The following is a 16,763-nucleotide window of genomic DNA, read 5'->3' as shown; positions in this document are numbered from 1 at the left end:
TGAGTCGCTTTCTGTGGGAGGAAAGTATGGTCACTTTTTTTTTAAGTGAGGCAATTGGGGTTAAGTGACTTGCCCAGGGTCACACAGCTAGTAAGTGTTAAGTGTCTGAGGCTGGATTTGAACTCAGGTACTCCTGACTCCAGGACCAGTGCTCTATCCACTGCGCCACCTAGCTGCCCCGGTCACTTTCTTAGGGATCAGTTTTCCGGACCGCAATACTCACCAGCTTGATAATGCCAACACTGGGGAGGAGGTTTTACTCAAAGACAGAAATGAAGGGTTCGGAGCATCGGTGATACACCAGCAGGGGTGGCGGGAATTGCTGGTTATAGAGTCCAGGTAGTGGTCAGAGAGTGAATACAAGGTGTCCTGAGCCAGGGGGATCATGGGAGCGGGAGTCATTGGGCAGGGACGCGCTTCTAAGAGCTTGGGCTTTCAGGTCTTGAACCCAGCGTCTGTCGGACACCTGTCCCCTGGCAAAGGAGCCTCGGGGAGGCGGCCCTCTCGGCCCCGCCCCCTGCACTTGTCCCAGGCCCTGGTTGGCCCGCCGGGCGAGCTATGTTAATGAGAGCTGACCCTTATTGCACCTGACGCGGAGCCCCTGTCCAGCCCTAGAGGGCAGGGAGGAATGCAAGCCTTTGGGGCTGCGTGACCCTCCCGGCCTACAGGCAGCACTGGCGGCTCCCCAGGGCAGCGGCCGCTCCGCCCGCATCTGGGACCTCCCCGGGGAATCCGTGGGACTCGCGGGGCCAGCGCCCCGTTCCCTTCCCATTTCTCACTCCCAGGGAAGATGCCCAGGTCCTTCTTGGTGAAAAAACACTGGAGTACCCGAATCCCCAACTATGGCCAGTTGGAGTCTCAGAAAGGTAAAGGAATGTCCCGGTGGGCAGCTGGCGGCCCTGGAGCTGGGGAGGAGGTGGGGGGCAGGGCGGGGAAGGGACTCCTCGCTGGAGGAGAGGCAGGGGCGGTGGCGGCCTTCGGGGGGAACACGGGGGAAGATCGCCCCCCCTCCAACCGCGCTCTTTTTAGGAAGGAAAACTGAATTTGAAAAGCGGGCTAATTGATAGGAGCGTCTGCCGCGAGAGAACGAGTTGGCGGCACAGAGCCCAGGGGCTCCTTGTGCTAGCAGGTGCAAGCCCGGCAGGAGTCCGCGCTGCAGGATGCGGGGGCGGCGGCGTTGGGGAGGGGGGGCGGGGGGGTAGTTGGAGCTTCCTCGGGAACGTTGACCGGGGAGAAAAGGAGGGAGAAGGGGGCTGCTGGGGGCTCCGGGGACTTAAGGTTACGGGACCTTGTGGGGACTCACCTGCTGCTCCCGACCTTTGCTTCTAGGTTCATTCGTGGCTGCCTCGGTCCCCAGCTGGGGCGGGGGGGAGGGGGATAAACACCCCAAATCCGTCGTTAAATCCCCAGAAAAGATCTTGGAGCTTGGGGGCCGGCCGGACCTGGGTGTTCTTCCGGACCTTTCCCCTAAGGGCTGATAGAAACCCTCCCACGGTCCTACAATCTTTGGCCAGTGCTTGGTGGCGGCCCCCGCGCCCCTTTAACCCTAGGCCCCCAGTGTTCTCTGGAGACTCGGGAATTTCGGATTCTGAGCTGTTGGTTACTCCCTGTAGCTCAGAGGGTGAGGATTTTTTTCTGGACAGGCAAGGAAAGGCTAAGGCGCTCTCTCTCTCTCCCTTTCCCTCTCCCTCTCTCTTCTCTCTCTCTCTCTCTCTCTCTCTCTCTCTCTCTCTCTCTCTCTCTCTCTCTCTCTCTCTCTCTCTCTCTCTCTCTCTGTCTCTCCCTCTTTCTTTCTCCTCTTCTCTCTTTCCCTCTCTCTTTCTCCTCTCTCCCTCTCTCCCCCTTCTTTCTCCTCTCTTTTTTCCTCCTCTCTCTCCCCCCTCTCTCTCTCCCCCTTCCCCCCTTCTCTCTCTCTCTCCCCGCCCCACACACACTCCCTCCCTCCTCTCTCCCCTCTTTTCTCTCTTTCTCCTCTCGGCTGAAGGGTCTCCCTTTTCCCTGCTTCTTCAATGATTTCGAATTCCACTGCTTCTGATAGGAGCAGACACTTAGACTCTCTCTATTTCTTTCTCTCAGCAGCAGACACTTAGAAAGTGTCCATTGCGGAGAACAGCCACAAGCTGAATATAAACTCTTTGGGAAAGTGGGCAAAAGGGGGGCCGATCCCTCATCCGTCCATCCCTTCCCAACCTTGAATCCATCTATTCCTAACCCTTCAATTCCCTATCCCTAACCTTCCTACCTCAGAGAGACTTCCTAAGGGACTACGTAATTTACTGGGGAGAAGATTCTCAGTCCTTCTTACACTTCATTGGTTGGAAACATGCAAGGAATCTCCTCATTTTACAAATGAGGAATTTGAGGCCCAGAGAAGGGAAATGATGTGCTCACGGTCACACTAGTAGAAAGTAATAGAACCCTGATACTACACTAATTCAGTACTCCTTCCCCTGCAGCCTTTTGAACCTCCCCCAACACGGAGCCACTATGGGGTGGGGGAAAGAGCAAACTTTCCTACTGAGTTTTTCCTTCAGAAAAGAGCTTGTTTGGAGGCATGAGAACCCAGTCCTCTGCCTTGTTAGAGCAGCCACCGTTATCTGGGGATCTGCAAACAATCTCCTGGAGGGTATTACTTGGTATCCCCCAAAGTAGGTGGGGGTTTAGAATTGCCTTTGTGAAGGGTTATTTTTTCCTGTGCTAGGGACGAGTCACCTGATCAAACACTCCTTTCTAAGCCCCTGAAGTCCATTGTTTGGCACTGGTAGCCACACCGTCAAAGTGAATTATTCATTAACACATGTCCATGTCCATTCCCTACCCCACCCCACCCTCTCCAAGTAACCACCACTTGGAGGATGATCCCAATTTCCAAGTGATTCCCATTCATGTCGGTGTCTCCACCCCCAACCTGATATCACTTCTATAAGTGAAATGAGGCTAAAATTCTGAGGAGTTTGGGGAAAGGGAGGGAATATGAGAGGGTGGTTATTGTAGAGGAGAGAGGTTATTGAGGAAGCTTGACCCTAATTGTCTGTGTATTAGTCTTTTAAAAATACCAACTGGTAAGATTTGCTGCTGGAGGCCCTTGGCAGCCCCAACCACCTGTCTCTGGTTAGGGTGGGGTTGGGTCTTGCCTGCATCATTTTTCCAGGATAGACTTTCTGCTGGGGGGACTCCTGTGTCTTTAGGAGGTCTGGGATAGCCAGGGGGTTGCTTTTGAGTAGGTGTTCGACCTGGAGGGTTCTCCTGGGAATACAGCATCCAGTTTACCTGAACTCATGAGGATCGGACTATTCCATGGGGAGATTGACCTCAGAGAATAACAAAAAGTAGGCAAACAAAAGAAAGAAATCAATTTTTAAAAATACCCACAGGCAAGGCACTTTCGGGCTCCAGGGTCAGTAAGTACCATCTGAGGTTAGTCTGGTGGCATTCCCACCAAATAGATTTTTTTTTTTTACATTTCTCCTCTCTCTCCCTTTTTTCCTCTTTCCATCTTATTTCTTAGGCCTGTTCTTGGTAGCTTTTGCCTGGCTCTGCTTTTACTGCCACCCAAGAATAATAAGGTTGCTGAGCCTTGGGGGATGCAAAGAAAAGAACTTCTTAGTGTCCAGAGAAGGAAGTTTAGGAACTGATATGATTTAATTTAAATAGGGAACTTCTAGATGAGAAAACTCCTATGAATGCTCATCAGCCCTTTTCTATAGTTTGTAGTCAGCTGCCTACAGCACTGAGAAGTGACTTGCCCAGGGTCATACGGCCAGTCAGTTCTTGAACACAGGTCTCCTTTGCTCTAAGGCTAGCAACTCCACACACCAAGCCCCACCACTGCCTCTTCTATCTGGAGAGAGGGCCGTGACTGATAATGGTTCCCAGAACTGAAGTGGATCGTTCTGGTGACATAATGGAATGGAATTCTTTAAAGCCAATCTGGCTGGAACCGAAAACTCCTCTCCTTGCTGCCACACCCATCCCTGAGGAAGGATAAAGGATAGGAGGGAAGCAGGATCTATTCATTTGGCCAATGGAAAAATTAAGGTGGGAGAGGTTAAAAATGAAGGACAGCACCGGCCCTGGAGTCAGGAGGGCCTGAGTTCAAATCCGGCCTCAGACACTTAACACTTAATAGCTGTGTGACCCTGGGCAAGTCACTTAACCCCGATTGCCTCACTAAAAAAAAAAAGAAAGAAAGAAAAAATGTAACTGGAAATAATAAAATACTTTAAAAAAAAAAATGAAGGACAGGCAGCTAGGTGGCGCAGTGGATAGAGCACCGGCCCTGGAGTCAGGAGGACCTGATTTCAAATCTGACCTCAGTGTAACCCTGGGCAAGTCACTTAACCCCGATTGCCTGACCAAAAAAAAAAAAATTTTTTTAAATGGAGAGGATCAAACACTAAACCCAGTGGGGAATGGGGATGAGGGTGGGCATGGGCATGGGCATGGGGATGGCAGGAACTATCATCTACCCTACCTCTTCATACAGATACGGTTTGCCACAGGTCAGCACTAATAACTGGTTTCATCATGATGACTCATGGGTATTTATTATGTGCTTGGGGTACAAGCAATGGGATCATAGACCATACTTGGGTGCTTCCTAGTTCTCTTCTTTCTATGAAATCTTCTAGAGGTCTACATTTTTGGATGATATACCAGGGCTGGACTGGGGGAAAAGGAGGACCCACCCAAGAACAATACAGTTGGAAAGAGGAGGAAAAGGTAGAAAGAAGGTGGCAGGGAGAGAGGGGAGAAATGTCAAATAAAAATCTATTTGGTGGGAATGCCACCAAAAATCTTAGTGTAGTTTTCAACTTTAATGGTTTAACACGGTTAAGAGCGCTGGGCCTGAAGTCAGGAAGACTCATCTTTGTGAGTTCAACTATGGCCTCAGACTCTGGGCAAGCCACTTAACCCTGTTGACCTCAGTTTCCTCATCTGTAAAATGAACCGGAGAAGAAAATCGCAAGCCAAGAAAACCCCAAATGGGGTCATGAAGAGTTGGGCATGGCTGAAACAGCTGAACAAGACAGCCACATATGTGGTTGAGGAAAAAGTAGATGCCTTTAATCCACTGATGTTTTCAAAGGCTGCAAATATATTCCTAAAAGAAAAGGGGAAAGGGGGGTAAGAAAGAGGACAAAAGAAGAGAGGGAGAAGTGGGGAGGGGAAAAGTCTTAAAAGAATGGGTGAATTTCAGCCTTGCTCAGTTGCAGACTAAGTTTGTATCTGTTGGATTGGATGGGTCAGAGCTAGAGCTGGCTGACAGGTGTGACTAGGTCTCCTAAAAAGGGACCCCTGGGAGGAGGGGTGGGGAGGGGAGATCACTATCGCTGCAAAGCTGTTTGTTCAGAGTGCCTAGCTAGAGTTATCTGGGGGATGATTGACTCTGGGCACCCTCCCCACCCCCCAATACTTAGGAGCCAAGAGTCCAGGTCCTTTCTTTCAATGGTATGGATGGAGGAGACAATAAAATGAGAAAAAGAAATCCATAAAATGAAGCAGTAAGACTAAATTCTGGTTAAGTCCTGAGTTTCAAATGGGAGTTCCCTTGTTCTTTCCTGAAATATAGATCTCTGAGGCTCCTGCAGTTCAGGGACTATGTGGTCAGGGCTTAACTGAAGTGAGTCATATATCTTGTTTAGAGTCTCATGGCTTCATGATCTGCCTTCCTTAATGCATTAGACTGAATAACAACAACAACAAAAGTGATTTCCACTAGAGTGGCCTTCTAATTGCGCTGGAAATACCCAAACAAGGTTCACATTTCTAAAAAGGACACGAACACGGACAAACATTTAGAAGGATGAACCAATACTGAGTCATGACTGAACCATGTACTGGACATTGTTCCTCAGCAAGGGCCAAGATCTCTAATAAGAGGCAGCTAGGTGGCACAGTGGATAGGGCACTGGACCATGGCTCAATCTAGGCTCCCTCAGGAGGCAAATCACTTAACCTCTTTCTGCCTCAGTAATCTCATATGTAAAATGAAGATAATATTAACACCTCCCACCAAAAGTTATCGTGATCAAAGGAGATGACAACTCAGTCTCAGATACTTTACTAGCTGTGTTGCTCTGAGCGAGTCACTTCACCCTGTTTGCCTCAGTTTCCTCATCTGTAAAATGAGCAGGACAAGGAAATGGCAAACCCCTCCAGTATCTCTGCCAAGAAAACTCCAAACGGGGACACAGAGAGTTGGGCATGACTAAAACATCTCAACAACAACAAAATTCCCACTATTATGAATGTGTTTTAGATATTGTTTACTAAAGTCTACCCTCCATGTAGCCAGGATAATTGAAAACTGCCCATAATCTAGCTGGACTGGTTGGTTGCATCGGCTGAGGGTGTGGCCATTTGGTAGTAAGTATGGCTGCAAGAATTCACCATGTTGACCAATCCACCTGGGAATAAATTATATTTGTCTGTTTCTATTTTCCATGCTGCCTAGGGCTCTGAGTGCCAGGGCTACTCAGAAACCTAGGGAAAGACAGCTGACAAAGCGGTGGTGTTTTTAGATCCTGAAATGGGGCTGGTGAGCTGGTAGATGGGACAGGAGCTCTCTGCTCTGGGACAGCTGTGTGAAGGTTTCCCTCATTCTGGTCTAAGGAGATATCCCTAAGACAGACTCCTTGTCTCCCTTCCCTTGCTGCCAGGTTGCTGGTCATTTAAGGAGCCTCTGCTTGGTTTGTGGGATGGAATAAGGAGATCTTTAGTATCTCTCACATCTCTTTGTTCTCTCTCCTTATCCTTGTATCTCTTACAGAGATAAATGGATCCAGCTACACCTATGAGGGACTGGTCTTCCCCCTCCTCCTTCAGGACAGAGCAGCCCCTTCAGCGTCCAGTGATGCTACCAGCCGGTGGGACCGCAAGTCTGTCATTGCCTGTATTTCACTGCCTCTCCCCTTAAAAGGGGAGGTTCGGGAAACCCCCAGCCCAGGTTCCCTGGAAATCAGCGTGGTGGACTCCCTAGATGGCCGAGTTCCTAGTACCCCTCTCAAGGATAGCCTGAACCATCTCAACTGCTCCCCATTGCTGGACATGCCTAAGCAGTGGCCTCTGGATCCCGGGCCAGAGGCAGACCAGGCTCCAGATAAACTTCTTGGGGGTGGAGGCTCACGAGGTGGGAGCCCTCCACTGGGCTCTGCGGGCTGCTTCGAATGCTTTGACTGCCACAAGACCTACCACACATTCTCCGGCCTCTCCAAACACCGGCAGCTGCGTTGTGATCTGCAGGCCCGGAGATTCTTCAGCTGCAAGTATTGTGACAAGGAGTATGCAAGCCTGGGGGCCCTCAAAATGCACATACGTACACACACCCTGCCCTGTATCTGCAAGATCTGTGGCAAGGCCTTCTCCAGGCCCTGGCTACTCCAAGGTCATATCCGGACTCACACAGGTGAGACTGGGGGACAGGCGAGCCAGGGAAGCACATGGGGGAGAGAAGAGGAGAAACTAACTTTGAGGGCATCTGACAGCATAGGAGCAATCAAATATGACCCTCTCTCCCCCCACATTGACACCACATTTCCTTTTCCTCATGCAGAAACAAAAGAACTTTACAATTTGTCTCACAGATGGAATCTGTCGTTTGGATCTGAATCTTTGCAAACTGAATCTGTTTTCTCACACCTGACTGTAATTCAGATTTTGGGGGTAGCAGAGGTTGGGAGAATGGAAGAATTGTATACAGGAAAGGAATGTGTCGTTTCTCTGGTAGTCTGAGATTATGACTGGGATTTCACTGGGGAACTGGCAGAAGCCATGGTTAAAAGTAACTGACCCATGAAGGGTTGATCAAGTAGTAAAAGAAACAAAAGGCTTGAAGAGGGAGAACAGACAGAGCTCATAAGAGAAACTGAGGCAGGGAGAAAGGAGGAGAGAGATGGAGACAACCATCCTAGAGAAAGAAAGAGAGACTTCTACTACTGAGACAGCTGACATGCTCACCCTTTACAGTCAGTGGTCTCTTTGTTTCAGAAGAGAGATAAAACTTGGTGTAACACAACCCAAACCCTTCAGTTGTGTCTGTATCAGAGCTTGTTCAGAATGTTCTATAGCCACCCCAGAGGCAGAGACTAGAAAGCAGACTTTTGCAAGAGCCATTTTCTGGTCATTGGGGAATTTTCTTCTCTCTCTTTGCACTCAGCTGAGGGGTTCTCCTCATTGCCTCCTTCCCCTCTTCAAAAGGGCTCTTGACTCACTAAACACACGGGCTCCAGAATGTCAGGGGGTTGAGTGCTCTTGGGCCAGAGGGATTGGAATGCAAGGTGACTGCATAGAAGACTGTCCCCAGTGGCCATTTATCATGGCAGTGCCCAGCCATGGGAAGAATGCTAATGTGTGGTGCTGCCACCCAGCCAGTCTTCTATATTCATCTGCCAGAGTCAATGCAATGGACTAAAGGATTGGCCAAATGACTAGAAGTTGTCTCTCTGAACCTGAGACCTGAGGTACAATAAGGCTCTGGGTTTGCTAATGACTCGTGAATCCAGAGGCCTGACCTAGTCAATTTTCTTCCTTGATTTTTCATCAGATAAAGAAAACAATTCCTTTAAAAATATAATTGGCCAAATGGAAAAGGAGATAGAAAAGCTTACTGAGGAAAATAATGCCTTAAAAATTAGAATTGAGCAGATGGAAGCTAATGACTCCTTGAGACACCAAGAATCTGTCAAGCAGAATCAATCAAAAGACTGAAAAAAATAGATTTTTCATCAGAGCCCAGAATTTACATTTGGTATATAGCGCATTGTACTTCTGGACACGGAGGTAGCTAGGTGGCACAGTGGATAGAGCGCTGGACCTAGAGCCAGAAAGACATGATTTCAAATCTGCCTCAGATACTTATTAGTTCTGTGACCTGGGGCAAGTCAGTTAACCTTTGTTTGCCTCAGTTTCTTCAACTGTAAAATGGGGGTAATAATAGCACCCACCTCCCAGAGTTGTTGTGAGGCTCAAATGAGATCATATTTATGAAGTATCTGGCACACAGTAGGCACTCTATAAATATATACATATGAGCTATGATTATTATGAAGGGGTTTTCCCCATTATAAATTTTCCTAAGGAAATAATATTGTGGTTTCATAGTTAAAGCATGGATGAGACATTCTGAATCTACCACCAATTAGCTTTGTGATGGTGGGAAATTCCTGTCAACTACTCTGTCCCAATATTCCTTACAATGGGAGAGAGGGGGCAGTAAGAATTCATTTTCCTTATTATCTACTTTATGGGGCAGGGAATGTGATCATGAGAATGAATTCCCGTTCATAATAGGTATGGAACACACTGAATATATATATATATATATATATATATATGATTCTGTTCAAAATGGTTCATTTAAATTTGTTCCTGTAATATAGGGCAGATTTAAATCGGGCGTACTTTCAGTGGTCTTAGTTATACAAGAGCTCAGTCTTGTTCTGGACTGCTCTGGGAAGGGAAGCTAGAAATTAATACTCTGGACAGACCAGTCACTTGGCTTTCATCTTTTCCTCTCCCCAGGTGAGAAGCCATACGCCTGTTCTCACTGCAGTCGGGCCTTTGCTGACCGCTCTAACCTACGGGCCCACCTGCAGACCCATTCAGACATCAAGAAATACCATTGTGAGAGCTGCACCAAGACCTTCTCCCGCATGTCCTTGTTGACCCGGCACAAGGAAGCAGGCAGCTGCCCAGCTTCCTGATAGCCAAAAGGGGTGAAGGGAGGAGGGGCCCTGAGCTGGAAGACCCAGAGCTGGGGGATCACTCTTGGAAGCCTCTGTGGAATTGTGAAGAATATCCATCTGTTCCACCAGGAGAACTGCATCACAGGTTATGGCAAGAACTTGGGCTCTTGACCTTCCCTCTTTCCTTTTCCATTGGGAGCTAACCGGTCCAAGCAATGTGCGTCTGAGCAGCGTGGTTTTCTGATGGCCTTGGGTCCCTCATCGCTGCCTCCCACTTCACTTTGTCCCATTTTGAGGATTTGCTCCTGGCTGGGATACCAGTGTGCAAGGGGAGAAGAAGCTGGTTCCTTGGTTTACAGACTAAAGTGTTTTCTTCTTTAAGACTTGGGGCCTGGGGGCACCTAGGTGGCACAGTGGATAGAACGCTGGCCCTGGATTCAGGAGGACCTGAGTTCAAATCCGGCCTCAGACACTTGATACTTACTAGCTGTGTGTCCCTGGGCAAGTCACTTAACCCCAATTGCCTTACCAAAAAAAAAAAAAAGAGTTGGGGCCTGGGGGCGGCTAGGTGGTACAATGGATAGAGCACGGGCCCTGGAGTCAGGAGTACCTGAGTTCAAATCTGGCCTCAGTCACTTAACACTTACTAGCTGTGTGACCCTGGGCAAGTCACTTAACCCCAATTGCCTCACTAAAAAAAAAAAAAGAGTTGGGGCCTTCTAGGATTGAGGGAGAAGGGAAGAAATTCCAGCTGATGAGCCAGAGATCATTAGGATACACTTCTCAATGCTGGTGGAATTGGAGCCCCTTCCCATGGGTGACTGACTGGCAACCCTTTGACTCAGGCACACTCAGCTCTGCAGACCAGGCTAAGGTTCTACCCAGGGCTAGTCTCATGCAATAGTGTCTAAAAAACTGATTAGCGAACCTAAGCTCTGGGCTTGTTTCTTTTTTTTTTTTTTTAACTGAGGCAATTGGGGTTAAGTGACTTGCCCAGGGTCACACAGCTAGTACGTGTTAAGTGTCTGAGGCTACATTTGAACTCAGGTCCTCCTGACTCCAGGGCTGGTGCTCTATCCACTGCGCCACCTAGCTGCCCCTGGGCTTGTTTCTGACAATGTGGGGTTCAGGACAAGCTGTTACATATCCCTTTGCCTTGTTTTCTCTCTCATAAAAATGGGGAAAAAAAATGTGTCTCCACCAGACAATGGCAGTAATGGTTGGTTGAGTCAAGTGGTGGGGGTGAAGCCACCCCTGCCTGATGGGCACCTTTATAGAGCCAGTCTAGGCTATTGTTGGTGTTACTGCCTTCTGGAGGGAAATCTACCCGTGGAATATTAAAAGCAGAGTCTCAAAGCTGCTGTCTGTCCTGTTCTTTGAGCCTAGATTATCTGGGTCATTTTCCAGGGACTAAAGTCAACCAAACAAGCATGGGTCAAGCCCCTGTAATCAAGGTGCAAGGCACCATGCTAAGTGCTAGGGATATTTCAAAGGTAGGTAAAAAGAGACACTACCCTTACAATCTAACAAGAGAGACATGTATATAAATAGAGATGTACAAGATACACGCAGAGTAGTTTGAAGGTCACCTGGGAGGGAAACGTTCTAGCAGCTCTGAGGACAAGGGAAGACTTCCTACAAAAGATGGAATTTGAGCTGAGTTTCAAAGGAAGCTAGGGTTAACTAAGCTTGAGCTCACATATATAACCTATATCAGATTGTTTACCATTTTAGGGAGCGGGGAGTGGGGTGAAGGAAGGAGAGTGAAAATTTGGAACTCAAAATTAAAAAAAAAAAACAAAAAGAATGTCAAAATTTGTCTTTACATATAATTGGAGGGGCAGCTAGGTGGCACAGTGGATAGAGCACCAGCCCTGGAGTCGGGAGGACCTGAGTTCAAATGTAGCCTCAGATACTTGACACTAGCTGTGTAACCCTGGGTAAATCACTTTGCCATTTCGTTCTCCAGCTCATTTTACAGATGAGGAACTGAGGGTTCCTCATCCACCCCAATTGCCTCACTCCCCCCGGGAGATGGATTAGACTTGAGAGGAGATACTTTGTGGGAAAGGGAGGTGGGCAATGAGGAAACGAATGACGAGGTGAGTCAGTAATGGGAAATAGTGTTCAAGAAACATAGGAAAATGTGGGGAGGGGGAGTGTTTGTTGGAGCACTTGTGAGAAACTGTAGTGTTGGTCGAGCACCTGAGCATCATTTTCTTCCATATATTCAACAAGCATTAAGTACTTACTATGTGCCAGGCACACGTAGGATACACAGTATTGTAACTCGGAATAATCACTTAGGAAATTGTGGTTCAGCTGACAGTTTTTGAGGACTGCTGTGTGGTATTTTGCTGAGGAGATGGACCCCAACAAACCTCCCCTTCTGAATTCTGTTGGCTTCTCACAGAAACGCCAGGTTCAGGCACCATGTTGCCTTAATGTCTTGCCCGGGATGGGTATTCTGTCAATGTCAAGCTTTGCTCTTGCCTGTCTCCTGTGTCTTGGCTGAGATCCCCACCCCTAGAAGCTCCCCAAGCAAGGCTTCCTCCACTCAGCCTCTCTGCTCTCATCCCCTCAGCTTTGGTGTTTTCCTGTCTGATGCCCCTTCCCCACCCCCTTACTTGCCTTGTTCCCATTCTCGGGCCTGCCTGGGCAGCCACACATTGGGTTGTCCCCACCTCCTGCCAGTCGATCTTAGAGTCCTCTTCAGCTCTGCCCTGAAGGGATGGCATCTAGGAATGAGCCAGGGAGGGGCCTTGTCTGAGACTGATTGAGTTCTTGACGCCTTCACCAAGATGCCTGGTGGGGAGATTTTCTGGAGAGGACACCTGTCCCTCAGCAGTGGGGTTGGCCTGTTCCCAGCAATTCTACTTCTGGCCCAGGCCTGGGAACACATGTTGGTCACCACTGTCCTAGGTCTGGAATGAGGTCATCCAGCAAATGGTGAAAGCTCTCATTACTGCTCTCCTACACGACCCAGAACCCAATCAATCAATCAACAAGCACTTATTAAAATGCCCATTCTATACCCATTACTGAGCTAAGTGTTGGGGATAGGCACAAAGACAAAAATTAAATGGTCTCTACCCTCAAGGAACTTCCATTTGGGAGGGGAGGGGAGGTGGGGAGAGACTACACTGTTCACATATTATAGAAATGTATGCAAAATAAAAAACTCTGACCTTGCTCCCAGAATTCAGAAGTCACCTGGACTTATGCTTAGGCACAAGAGGCCTTAATCCTGACCCCATAAGTTTAGTTTGTTATTGTCTAGGCTCCAAAAATGAGACATGAGACCAAGTGGTTCCATTTTCGTTTGATGATGCAACACTGCTGGAGCTCTTCACCATGGGTAGAAGACCATGGGTGCTTGGTTTGGTGCCAGTTATTTGAGAGACTTGGGTCAACTCCGGTAGAACCTGAGCTGGGATCTCCAGCCCAGGATGGATGAATGTCTGGGATTACTTCAGTTCAACTAGAAACTGCCTGACCTCTACATCAGACCTGATCTCACAGACATTACTGCCAGCACTGTATTCTCAGTCATTCCTGTTCATGTCCCTCTTTTCAGTACTTCAAAGAATCAGTCAATAAGCACTATGAAGTCTATATTTACACAGTGGATAGAGTACCAGGCCCCGAGTCAGGAAGACTCATCTTCCTGAGTTGAAATCTGGCCTCAGACATTTACTAGCTACATGACCCTGGGCAAGTCACTTCACCCTGTTGGCCTCAGTTCCTCATCTGACCCAACTTTACTTACATAATGATCAGCTACAGTTTAGCCTTCAAAGACCAAAATCGAGAGATGTATGGATTGCTCATGCTGGACTATAATGAGAGATACCTTTAAAGACAAGGACATTAGCTGAAGTCAGAAGCTGGAAGCAACAGGAAGCTCAACAGACATGCCCTCCTTGGCTTCCCAACTAAAATGTCGCCTGGGGGCAGCTAGGTGGTGCAGTGGATAGAGTGCTGGCCCTGGAGTCAGGAGGACCTGAGTTCAAATCTCACCTCAGACTGTACTAGCTGTGTGACTTTGGACAAGTCACTTAACTGCAATTGCCTTAAAATGTCTGGAGCCATATCCATTATCCTGATATGTATCTTTTTTTTTTTTTAAGTGAGGCAATTGGGGTTAAGTGACTTGCCCAGGGTCACACAGCTAGTAAGTGTTAAGTGTCTGAGGCTAGATTTGAACTCAGGTCCTCCTGACTCCAGGGCCAGTGCTCTAACCACTGTGCCACCTAGCTGCCCCACCTGATATGTATCTTGCCACTGGACCCAGATGGCTCTAGAGGAGAGCCTTCCCTCACTTAAATCCAATTCAGTGCAAGTCATGATATCACCTTCTGATGTCATGGTCCTCATCGAGAACAAAGGACAAACAACAACAACATCTCACCTTATTTCTACAGGAAGTCTTCTCCAATCCCTCTTAATTCCAGTGCCTTCCCTCTTTTAATCATTTCCAATTGTTAGGTAGTTGTAGGTAGCTTGCTTTTTCTATATTTGTTTTCATGTTGTCTCCCCCATTGAATTGTAAGCTCTCTGAGGGCAGGGACTGTCTTTTGTCTGTTTTAGTGCTTAACAAATGTTATTGAATTGAATTGAAATGCCCGATGGGATTATGCCTGGCAGCATCTGACAGAGAGACATCAGGTGGAGATGTCGTGTGTGAAAGAGGCCAGCAGCACAAAAACGCCACTCGAGACATCCCTGCATTGTCAGAAGTTAGCCACCCTTCCAAAGGTGTTCCCTATGTATGCATAGCCACTCCCCTCATCTACAAGGGGCCACCAGGAGATCGGGACTGCAATAAGCATATACAGCTTCTAGAATTTACTTGAAGGGCCTTGGGGAGTTTCCTGAAGCACAGGCCATGATTCTCACCTCCTTTATCTGAACACGGATTCCCCTACTCTTCCCTTCCTCCTCCTTCAGTCCAGAGTCCATCTCTATTATTACAGGTCAGGGTAAAAGAGGATAATGTGGCACCTGTGAGCCAAAGGCCACGATGCCTTTGTGGGGCTCATCTCTATGCTAACAGAGTAATCCCCCTCCTTGAAATGCTCACCAAAGCCATTTACCCTAGAGCTTAGCTTTGTTAGTGGAACAGATCAGACTTCCTGCGGGTGAGAAGAGGCCCTCTCCCCCAAGTCTGCTGCTGATGTCATCTCCCCTTCCCCAGCAAGAAAACAAAGCCCAAGCAATATTTATATTCTAAGAGAGGGGTGGCTTAGATAGAGGAGGGTTACAAACAGAGGCCAGATGCCTAAAGGAAGCTATATTGTAAATTGTGATCTATTTGGGGTTCCAAAATCTAAATGAAGCCATTGCACCTGTTAGGCATGGAGGAGAATTTCACAGGCCTAAAATAAAGCCAAATATTTTCCCATGGAAAATGCTTTTTATATTTAACTCCAGGTTGGCAGGGAGGTCAGAGGAGTAGATGGTAGGTTGGCAGGGAGGTAAGGAGAGATGGTGGAAGTTTGCCAATCTTCAAAGCCAGGGTGAGAATTGATATGTAATGAATGAATGAGATTTTCCACTTAGAGTGAGCCAGACTGAAGCTATCAACAGCAATTGGGCCTCCCTACCGGGGCCCTGTATCATTCTTAGCTCTGGGACTCCTACCATAGCTCCTTGTTCTCTGATCTTGCTACTCTAGCTTCTCTAGCTACCAGCTTTTTTTACTCAGTGCTCTCCTTGTTACAGGGTGCAGTATCGCAATCCAGCATTGAAGTATATTCACCTCCTTGTCGCTCTTTTCTTTCCTTCAGGTCCATTTGTATTCTCTCCATTCTCTCCCTTCTTTCCTTCCATCCACACCCTCACTCTGTGCTTCCACTTTACTCTCCAAGGGAAATTCTTTTCTTTTTTTTTTTTTTTTGGTGGGGCAATGAGGGTTAAGTGACTTGCCCAGGGTCACACAGCTAGTAAGTGTCAAGTGTTTGAGGCTGGATTTGAACTCAGGTTCTCCTGAATCCAGGGCTGGTGCTTTATCCACTGCACCACCTAGCTGCCCCTAGGGAAATTCTTTTTATGACTCAAACTACTCCAAGGAGGCATTACCAGAGCAGCCTGCACTGTTCAGTCTAACCTGAGGGTGGAGTAGGGACCAGGATTCTTTTGGAATCTGGAAGGAAAGGAAAAGATGTTTCAGTCAGAACTCAGTTGGGTCTGGATGACATTAGAACCACCTGGACACAGTAAGAGTCTTGGGTGGGGCAGCTAGGTGGCACAGTGGATAGAGCACCGGCCCTGGATTCAGGAGGACCTGAGTTCAAATCTAGCCTCAGACCCTTGACACTTACTAGCTGTGTGACCCTGGGCAAGTCACTTAACCCCAATTGCCTCACAAAACAAAACAAAACAAAAAAAGAGTCTTGGGCTACAGAAAAGCATAAAAGCTTTTCAAGAGCATGAAGAGAAAGTATCTTGCTCCGACAGATCATTAGTAGTGGGGATGGGATGGAATGAGAACCTGCCTCAAAACTTGTAGAAGAGAAGGATTGCTACAGATAGACCAAAAATCCAAGGTTTCTTGATAAGGACCAGGGAGGGAAAGGGAAGCACACTTGACTTTCAAGACCCTCTTCCCAACCCTATACCTTTCAGGTAGAAGCTTCTTTTCTGAAAGCTAAGTTCCCTCTCTTACTTCCAAGAATCTCAGTGGATCCTGTAAATATCACAGTTTCCATGGATTTTCTAGGTGGTTCTCTATGTTATATTGTAGCACCACCCCTGGGGTATTTCCCCAGCTTGCACTTGAATTTGTGGATTAGGTCCCTAGAAGGGAGATTGTTACATTGTATTCTAGGAATAAGGCTGTCCTTCCAACTTTATAGCTCACAAACCCCCATTGGCATGCCAGCCAATGGACACAATTAACTCTTAGCCAAGGCAGTTAGTAAGGAGCCCAAATACAGGTTGCATTCATGGGAACAGTAGGTAAATTCTGGGAGTATAATGATAGTGAAGGAAATGTCTTAGGACCATATGTGCCAAGGCAATTGACAACTCTGGTACCATAGGCCCTGAAAATTCTTTCTCTTCTCATGTAGCCCT

At 47.7% G+C, this 16,763-nt stretch overlaps 1 protein-coding gene across 1 annotated transcript; it reads left to right on the top strand.

Moving 5' to 3' along the window:
- The first annotated feature begins 622 nt into the window (after positions 1-622).
- Positions 623-10,169, top strand: SNAI3 (snail family transcriptional repressor 3). The gene is made up of 3 exons (XM_043987911.1): positions 623-866; positions 6,773-7,408; positions 9,523-10,169. Exons 1-3 carry the CDS (start codon positions 791-793, stop codon positions 9,702-9,704), a joined length of 894 nt encoding a protein of 297 aa, XP_043843846.1. The 5' UTR covers positions 623-790; the 3' UTR covers positions 9,705-10,169.
- The last annotated feature ends 6,594 nt before the right edge of the window (positions 10,170-16,763 follow it).

This window comes from Dromiciops gliroides, chromosome 2, assembly GCF_019393635.1.
Source record: "Dromiciops gliroides isolate mDroGli1 chromosome 2, mDroGli1.pri, whole genome shotgun sequence".
Classification (NCBI taxonomy): domain Eukaryota; kingdom Metazoa; phylum Chordata; class Mammalia; order Microbiotheria; family Microbiotheriidae; genus Dromiciops; species Dromiciops gliroides.
This window is presented reverse-complemented; position numbering and strand designations above follow the sequence as displayed.

Coding starts and splice junctions, on each gene's coding strand:
- SNAI3 (XM_043987911.1), top strand. CDS start 791: ATGCCCAGGTCCTTCTTGGTGAAAAAACACTGGAGTACCCGAATCCCC. Junction 867..6,772: donor CCAGTTGGAGTCTCAGAAAG/GTAAAGGAATGT, acceptor TATCTCTTACAG/AGATAAATGGATCCAGCTAC. Junction 7,409..9,522: donor TCATATCCGGACTCACACAG/GTGAGACTGGGG, acceptor TCCTCTCCCCAG/GTGAGAAGCCATACGCCTGT.